Here is a 9,175-nt window from a genome sequence, read left to right as displayed (position 1 = left end):
TAGTACCTATTTAATTTTCTACATTTACATAAGTATAAAATATTTTTTTTAAGAAAACCTTGCAGGCATTTGCTCATTTTTTAAAGATTGGAGTTTTTCTAAACTAATAGTGGTGTTTGCACTATATCACCAGCTGCTAAGATTGAGTATGATTGATATTTTTCTGTTTGAAATAATTGAGATATAGTTTTTCTATCTTTATGTTATAGTTTCTTCAATTCAGCAACAAATAATTCTTCTATATGCTTCCTTATTTACCTTTGTCACCCGTTTTAATTGGAAAAAAGACACTGATGTCAAAATAGATTGCTTAGCGTGAATGATCAGAGCCAAAATAGGGTTGCAAATAATTTTATTGATGTAAAATCACCATCAATCATTTTATATCAAAATATTTACAACCCCATTTTGTTTCTGATCTTTTACACATTGTAATAAGAGAACGAAATGGAATCCATATGTTTCTTTAGCTTTGGGTTCATCTAACAAGTGAAGTTTTTCGAATTGTTTTCTAAGAATTTTGGATTATACGCATTTATTAGCACACCACAATATCTTGTAGTTTTCAGTTTTACACAGCTGGCGTATATCAATTCGATATTGTTTTGGGGGCTGTTTTGTCGTAATTAATAGAATTTCGTAGTTCATTACTAAAGGTACAATAAGTGATGATTTGGCAGGGGTTGATATCAATTTGGAACTTCAAAATTCCATGGACCAAATGGTATTGAACCCGAAAAATAATATCGATCCAATATTTTAGATTATCCATTTCCAAGGAGTTTATAATTTGTTGGGCTCTCTTCAGTTAAAGAATTAGAAGGCATTCATGGAATGTCTCTGTGCCCTTTTCAAGTTTCTAATACTTTCAATGGCCAAGTGAACAACTTTTGTTCATCATTTTATATAACGTTTGATCGGAGATACTAGCAAAACGTTTAACGGCAAATATGTATTTTACAAATAGAAACAAAATGCTTTTCTCAAAAAAGTATTTCAATGCAAGTTTTTCGAATAAATCACATCTCTGACCTTAACCTGCCACATTTAGACTTGGTTTTAGTGTGGTTTTAGAAGACTATCGTCTCTCTGTCTTTGGTAGTAACGAACAAACGCAAGTAGAGTAAGACCAGTATACACTTGGTCTTCGACTATCAAATTTAGACTTGGTTTGAGTCGTTTTTGGAAAACTTATTGTACCAGTTACCCTTCAAGGAGGAACTCGCAACAATGAACATACAATTGTTTCCATTATTGTTTTGACCACAAATTGTTCTCGGTCTTGTTTTGTTATACGTAATTTTTATTTTTATAACAGGTGTATTAGGTGTCTGGCATAGTAATTACTCCATTTATCGTTAATTAATGTTAAAAATCTGTTAACGACTGCTATTATCAGAATCTTTTTTGTACGCAATTAAGATAAGTTGTCCATTTTATTGGAGTTAAAGCATGTAATACGTAATTGTTTAAAATCCGAATGTAAACAGAAGAAACTTAACAACAAACCACAATAGTACAGCCGATTTTACAGACAATTAACTTTCTCGGAGTATTATGCATGTATTAAGCCTATTCAATTACACTTAACGTTTGTAATTGCCCGAAAAGGATGAAACAAAGCAATAACGCGGATAACAATGAAGTACGATAAACAATTGAAGATTCAATTTTTTTTCAGTTCGTTAAACAAAATCACTTTCTCGACTTATGAAATGAACTAAAACAACCACGACTGTATATTGTGGATCTAATTATTCTAATTTTGCTGGCAAGTAATTAAAAACGGTTTAATTAAAGATTTCGTATGTTGGGTAATTTCGAAAAAGCTTTTGACTGCGGGTATCATTTTGGTAGATACCTACAAACGATGCAAAAGCACATCGTGAAAAACAAGGGGCTTCGCCACGGTATTACTTTCAAGTAGACCTTGACCAAAATGGCGACGATGTCTAGCCAAGCAGAAGGATATGCAATTTCCTTGCCTCGCAAAGGAAGTGCTAAACATCATCATAATATTGGCGAACTCGAAGATCCAATACATACACGTCTGAATAGCCAGACGTGGTCGTAGTCGTATAATAAAAGAAAGAACGAGGCCCGACTGTACATGTATGCAAATTTACAGGCAAGAAAAAACGAGCCTGAATAGCACAAAGAAAAACAATTGAAGATGAAAAAAACATTTGCGAAACAGCAACAATTAGACAGTATATAATAAAAACAATTGAAACTTTTTTTACTAAACTAAAACAATCGCAACAGAAAACAAAACTAACGGCTACCTATTAATATCTCTTCTTCCACCCTTGATCCTACTAAATTTCTTATATTTCTTCCCTAGATTTAGGCATTTGTATTATGTATAAAATGCCTGATAGGATAGTGATAATATTCTTGATTTATAGGTACATTAAAAAGAAAGACATGTTTAATTAATCAAAAAGTCACGCTAGTATTACGATATACTACTTAAGCACAATAAATTATAAGCGTATATAAAGAAGCTATTATTTATTGTTATTATTATTGTTATAAACTACATATATAGTTAGTACACCCGTTGGAGTGATTATCAGTTGAAAATCTTTACACTCCAAGTCTTTTTGTTGCTGGGAATTTGACGTGTTATTGACCCAGAACAAGAATTCGCATTTTTTTTTTGGTCCGTATAAAAAAGGCGCAAATGACGAATGTTTTAATTTATAAATGACGACAGAGCACGTAATCTTTTGAAAAATACGACTTGGTGTACGAAAATTCGTACAGATAGTTTGCCTTTAGCCCTAAAGAGAAAATGCTGAAAAAGAAATGTGTAATTTCTATGTTCGGTAAAGTTTTTTCCTTACCCGTATATAAGTAAGACAAATTATATACATACATGGCAAAATTTTAACCGAACATAAAAAATTATACATTCCTTTGTCGGCATTTTTTCTTTTCATGTTGCAATTATCCTTAAAAATGACCGACAATTTAGAACGAAACGTTTATTTTATTTAAAAGTCAACAATACTTGATAATTAGTTATCAACAACTGCTTGGAGAGTAATTAATACAACCTCAAGAATGTTATGAACAAAAATGAAAAACTGATACAGTTTTAACCTTTAGATATTAATTAATGAAGAACTAATGGGTCTGTAACATTTCTGGGTACCAAATGGGTAGGTACCTATGTAGACCTGGGTAGTACGTAATTGTAAAATTCAAGATCTTCAAAAAAATTATTAGTTTATTTTTAAACTCGATGATTTTCATGTAACATTATTAAAATGTTTTAACTCGAAGCGAATGAATGTTGGTTCGTACTTACGAACTAGAGCCGGCGTTATTTGTTTACTGGTTAAAAAAAATAGGACCGGTTTTGAGAATTCAAAAACGTCCAGTTCTTCGGAGAAGGCTCAATACACTTTATCAAAAACTAACTTGCAATAAGCAAAATACAATGTATTCGTTTGATCGAGTTTAAATAGTAACCAGGATTAAACACTTGGGCGGGGCAATGCCACAATTATATTATTCGCAAAAAATAAAAAATATACATCTATTCTTGTACACCTTTCGGGATGTTAATGGATGATAATGCAGGTGCAAAATATACCTGTGTATTCGTTATACGTACAGAATCAAGTTTTAACGATCCAAAAGGTTATAGGACTTAAATAGTAGAAAATGAGCGAAAGATTGAGTGAAACTTACCGCTAGGGCTAAAAATTCACCGATTTATTTATAAATAACACCACAGAACAAACAGCTTACGATATACACCTTCCGCCGGTTTATTTCAGACTGAAATTTAATATATAACGCTAAAGAAAGCCTGGAAAATTTAACATCCTTGCGCATGCGTCAACATGACAACTCTACCATTCTTATTTTAGTAGACGAAATGTTCGGCCATTTCATTTGAACTACTTTTTTAATCATAACCCACAATTTTTGCAAATGTCATGTTTATAATCGCAAAAAATGTCATGAATAATGTTTTAGATAAAAAATAATTGCAAATTTGTAGTTGGTTTTTTAAAATGTGAAAAGGGATGACATTCGAATTTTGCGTTTGCGCAAAAAGTTACAGTGAAACTACATAAATATTATGACGGTGTTCTGTGTACTCGAAAATTGCAAATGTCAAACTAAACGACTTCTGTAAAGTTGACAGTACTATGAAAGTGGTGGTTTTAAAGCGAAATTACAGAAAACCGTCGAACTATACTAATGGCAGATAATTTGCAGAAAAAACCTAAGAAAGGGATTTTAAAAAATTCCAGCAGTTTTGATGCTCCCGACCAGTCAGCGCAGAAGTAAGAAAAATGAGGTTATTTCAATACACACCTAAATAATTCCATTATCCGATGGTGTTTTTTATTTAATTTCATTTATCGTTTATCGATGTAAAACAGTTATTATTCGTATTTACACTACTACACGGATGCCTTTTTTTATCAAATTAAGTTTGGTCAGACTTAACCTAGAAATATTCCAGGAAGGCAAAAAACAAAGGGACAAAATGGGATGAAATGAACATCATAGCCACACTACATCCCCCAGATAAAGACTACGGTCATATGAAAGTGGACGAGCCTAAAACCCCTTACAATTTCGAAGATCAAGTTGATAATTCAAAAGAATTGGATGTTAACGCTTTGGCAGAAAAGTAAGCAATTTTTCATTAACATTTGAAGGTTACTGCTACTATTAAAAACTTATCTAATGCAATAAAATAACTATGAAGATATTTTATTACACTACATTATTAAATAATTTCCATTTCAGGACTAAACTATATCAAAATTGTCTCTAATCCAACCTTGGGAAATATATTGTCAAATTACAAGATATTTAATTTATTTTATTGATAGTTTATCTTTTCAGAATAAGACTGGGTGAAGATAAACTTCCAAAAGTGTTACAGTCGCGTTCATTTGAAAGTGAAGAGAGCGAAGATGAAGATCTCACACCAGAAGAAAGGCAGAAGAAAAAGGAGTTTGAGATGAAGCGCAAGAAGCACTACAATGAGTATTATGCTGTGAAATTGGCGAAGAAACTTTTGGAGGAAGAGGAAGAGGAGGACGAGGGATCATCTGATAATGGTAGGCAAAAGGTTAAGGACCAAGGAGCTAAGAGCTCAAACCAAAAGGAAAACGACGACTCGTCAGGCCAGTCTTCCGATGATCTATGATTCACTAGTTTCAACTGAAGTATCGAAAAAAAAAGTAAAAAAAGCTCCCTAACTTTATAATAATTATATATTTTATTCAATTATACTTATAGAGCTATTTTCTTAGTTATGATTGGTCGTGAAAAAAAGTTTTACAAGTAACAACACCAACGTTGATACATTTTATAAATATATCACGGGCTGTGCTTCCTTTAGAGATCTGCTCTTTGTCATTTGGGCTGNAATTTCACCACTTTTTTCTGAGTTTTGTTCACCTTCATCTTTGCCTACCGTAATATCACTGACTTGGATGTTACTAACTTCGTTATTTACTTTTTGCATATTACCACTACTATTTACATTGAAGTTTTTGCTTGTATTGTCTACATCAGTCTTACAATTACTCAAATCATTATTAATGATGAACTCCTTCAGATCAGCTCTAGTTTTATTTTCAGTTACATTTTCTGAATTATTGATTATGCTGCTAGTTTTATTAACAGGTAGTTCTTCTGGATACTTGATATTTTCATTATAACTTTCATAGTTTTGTTGCTCATGTGATCTTATGTCTGTATTTAGGTATTCATTTAAACTTTGAAAGACATTGTTTATTGAATGTTTTGCACTTGACAGTTTGTAAGCAGAGGTGGAATCATTTCTGTGGGGTGTACTTCTAACACCTCCCAAGTCAGTAGAATTAGGTTCGTTACATTTCACTTTTGAAGAGTTATACTGGTCTGTTAGTTCACTGTATTCAAAATCATTTAGTACTTTGTCTAAGTCTACAGTATACTTATCCATCTGCAAAAAGGAATATAATTTTAATTACCATCTTGACAAACCTGATACTTAAAAGAAATTTAATTATGTATTCATAACAGTGATAAAATAAACACAAGTGTGAGCAACATTCTAATAATTAACAAAGAGCTATACTACAAAAATGTATCTTATGAATTATAACCTAATCTGGAAATATAAAAGAAATATTTATATTACGTACATATCGTATAATAGTATTATGGGAAATGCTAAACAATTTATATATACTAGTGAAATGTAGTTTTTAGAAAAGCAAAAATAAATACTTTAAACTACTTTTTTTTATTGGAAGCAAAATCGAGTAATTAATTGATAATGGGTCTATTTTGAAGTAAATTGAAATTTCGGATAAAAAGAAGAATATACGCAATATTAATCTTTTAAGAGAAATATATGGCAGATGTAAGTCTAAAAATGGCCGTTTACGTTGAATATTAGTAAGGGAAATTAGAAAGTAATTTATACGAGTTACACGGCGGCTGTGCTGTTAGACACAGTTAAATCATTTCCGATATCCATGGCTACAAAAATCATGGCTGCCCTTGACGTTTTATTATCTATGGCGTTTTCTATTGTAAACGTCAGACGGATTTAACCTTACTATTTAATTGAATTTGTCGATATTGTACGTGAAATATTTCAAATTATAACTGCTACAGTAAGTGATATATCAGTTTAATTAGTCAGCAAATCTATTATCTGAATAATTAATTTAACGACACGTGCGACATTTTTACCAATAATCAATTTTATCATTCTAAAAAGGTACCTGCGCACGTTGCTGATTCCTTTAAAAACTACGTAAAACATTGTGAATATGAATACATTTCCTGATGAAATATACGCCAGTAGGTCACCGAACACTACACTATCAACAACCGGTAAAGTTTTACTAGGCTTAACAGGTATGAAATTATGACTTGGTCTTCAAAGTTTGTAATTTCAGCCACACTTTAAACTCGAACAGGTGGATTAGCTGTCGGCCTTACAGTTATTTGTGCCCCGTTTGTTAGTCCTGCACTGAGAAAGTATTGCCTGCCTTATATCCCAGCCACAAATACACAAGTAAACAATATACTAACAGCTTTACAAAATCGAAAGGGACAATTGATAGATTTAGGTTCAGGGGATGGAAGAATAGTTTTTGGTAGGTACTACTCACTTGGCAGTAAAAATTGCACGATAATAATCCTTTTTTAATTTATAGAAACAGCAAAAAATGGTTTTGCTTCATCAGGAGTAGAACTTAACTTGTGGTTAGTGTTATACAGTAAAGTACAAGCCCAATTAAATGGTTTGAGCAAAAAGACAAAATTTCTGAGGAAGGATTTGTGGAAATTCAATTTGTCCCAGTACGACAATATAGTCATATTTGGGGTTGAGCAGATGGTGTGTATAAAAACTACTTTTCAATTTTTAAAATTCAGAAGCATTCTTAAAAGTAGGACAACAACTATTTGAAAACATGAATAAAATATAGTGTAATACTCATATAATATACAGCTTAATAACATTAACAGCAGCTATCATTGTACTTGAGGTGAAATTGATAAACATTACTAATAAGTACTATTATGAAATTAATTAAGTTAGAAATTTATTATCTCGTGATAATAACACATAATATCAAATGATACATTATCAGTATCAATATACACCTGAGTAAATTGCTTTACAGGCTAAAGGCAGTTTAATTTTGCTAGAAAGTTAATAATGACATAAAGCTTTTGTTCTGACAAATAAAATTACTGCAGAAGGGCAAATTATTTTGCTTTTTCATCTTATATTATATTAAAGGAAAAGGTTACAAGACACCCTGTGTACATATATGTTTTTTCTTTACAGTAATTTTTCCAAAAAATCGGAAAATTCTGTTAAGGGAATATTAAAAGTACTTTTCTTTCACGACGGCTTTCGTCCGATTTTTTACGAAAATGGCCAATAATACAAGAGGCCTCCGCCCCCTGGTTCTCTGTGGGCCATCTGGCACGGGTAAGAGCACCCTGTTGAAAAAACTCCTAGAGGATTACCCCAACACTTTTGGGTTCAGTGTGAGTCACACGACCCGTCTGCCAAGACCAGGGGAAATCGATGGTAAACACTACCATTTTACTACTGCAGAAAAGATGAAACAGGATATCGAAGAGGGGAAATTCATTGAGAATGCCACCTTTGGGGGTAACATGTATGGCACGAGCAAGGACGCAGTTAAAACTGTCCTCGACCAGGGAAAAGTTTGCGTACTGGACATCGACGTGCAGGGGGTGAAACAAATCAAAAAGACGGATTTAAACCCTTTCTACGTGTTCATTAAACCTCCAAATTTGAACGTTTTGGAGGAGAGATTGAGGCAAAGAAAGACAGAAACCGAAGAAACTTTGAAGAGGAGACTGAGTGTGGCATCTCACGAAGTGCAGTATGGGGAAGAGCCTGGAAATTTTGACTTAGTAGTTCTTAATGATAATTTGGAACATGCTTATGACCAACTTAAGAAATTTGTCAAAAATCATGTTTTGAATGGTAAACAAGGAAAATAAAAGGCACAAGAAGGGAATTAAATGAAACATGGTGTTTGTTCCTTTTTCCAAAGTAAAATAAAAAAGAACAAAAGGTTTATGTTATGCTTGAAAATAATCCAAAATTCTGATGCAAATTAAATTATTCTGAAAATTGCATTATTGACAACAAAATTTGTTGAACAAAAATGAAAATGGCTCAATCATAGTTCGGCCAAGAAGAAAGGCATAAAAATGGTTTCCAATTTTTTTTTTTAACGAAAACAAACTATAATCTATTTTTGAATTTAAACCTTTTAAATTTTGTACTTAATATTAATTTAATTTAGCTTAATAAGAAAATAAGGGCTGTAGAATTTAGTATTAGTATTTTTCTTGTAACTGTGTGCATACTCTAAATGAATTTTAAAATAATTAGAAGTAGATAACTTAGAAATAGTACTTGATAATAATGTTATGCTACCTCGATGTTTTCACTACAAAAAAATTAGTTGGTAACTTCAAAGTAGATTTTAGGATTAAGCTAAAAGTTAAATATAGTCTACAGACTTCGTTTAAAGAAAAATATTAGGTAAAATAAATAGTGTTCATCATCGTTACGATTTTATGTACTAATAATATTCCTAAATGATACAAGGGAGGTTATATTGTCTTAAGTCTTTCAGGTCTA

General features: G+C 31.8%; 4 protein-coding genes across 5 annotated transcripts in view; 3 read left to right on the top strand and 1 right to left on the bottom strand.

Annotated features, from left to right (window-relative positions):
• Positions 1-3,806, bottom strand: part of LOC108744871 — a 52,663-nt gene extending 48,857 nt beyond the window's left edge. The window contains exon 1 of the mRNA XM_025981800.1: positions 3,703-3,806. The gene's annotated coding sequence lies outside the window, so the exon portion shown is untranslated. The remainder of the gene's footprint in view (positions 1-3,702) is intronic.
• A 121-nt stretch (positions 3,807-3,927) lies between these two features.
• Positions 3,928-5,219, top strand: LOC108744870 (protein phosphatase inhibitor 2). The gene is made up of 3 exons (XM_025981782.1): positions 3,928-4,307; positions 4,490-4,660; positions 4,879-5,219. Exons 1-3 carry the CDS (start codon positions 4,222-4,224, stop codon positions 5,183-5,185), a joined length of 564 nt encoding a protein of 187 aa, XP_025837567.1. The 5' UTR covers positions 3,928-4,221; the 3' UTR covers positions 5,186-5,219.
• A 1,317-nt stretch (positions 5,220-6,536) lies between these two features.
• LOC108744899 (protein N-lysine methyltransferase FAM173B) lies at positions 6,537-7,923 on the top strand. Of its 2 annotated transcripts, XM_025981784.1 has the most exons (5): positions 6,537-6,647; positions 6,755-6,894; positions 6,957-7,136; positions 7,197-7,378; positions 7,835-7,923. In XM_025981784.1, the coding sequence occupies exons 2-5, from the start codon at positions 6,807-6,809 to the stop codon at positions 7,835-7,837; spliced, it is 453 nt and encodes a 150-aa protein (XP_025837569.1). In that variant the 5' UTR covers positions 6,537-6,647; positions 6,755-6,806; the 3' UTR covers positions 7,838-7,923. The 2 variants fall into 2 exon arrangements, with proteins under 2 accessions (XP_025837569.1, XP_018336362.1); XM_018480860.2 differs by having other exon boundaries at positions 6,547-6,894.
• The window catches only part of LOC112903871 (guanylate kinase-like), an 11,639-nt gene continuing 10,361 nt past the window's right edge, over positions 7,898-9,175 (top strand). The window contains exon 1 of the mRNA XM_025981780.1: positions 7,898-9,170. Coding sequence (XP_025837565.1) covers positions 7,924-8,526 — 603 coding nt within the window. The 5' untranslated portion in view covers positions 7,898-7,923 and the 3' untranslated portion in view covers positions 8,527-9,170. The remainder of the gene's footprint in view (positions 9,171-9,175) is intronic.

This window comes from Agrilus planipennis, unplaced genomic scaffold, assembly GCF_000699045.2.
Source record: "Agrilus planipennis isolate EAB-ADULT unplaced genomic scaffold, Apla_2.0 scaffold42, whole genome shotgun sequence".
Taxonomy (NCBI): domain Eukaryota; kingdom Metazoa; phylum Arthropoda; class Insecta; order Coleoptera; family Buprestidae; genus Agrilus; species Agrilus planipennis.
The sequence above is the reverse complement of the archived record's forward strand: the minus strand, read 5'-3'. Positions and strand labels throughout refer to the sequence as shown.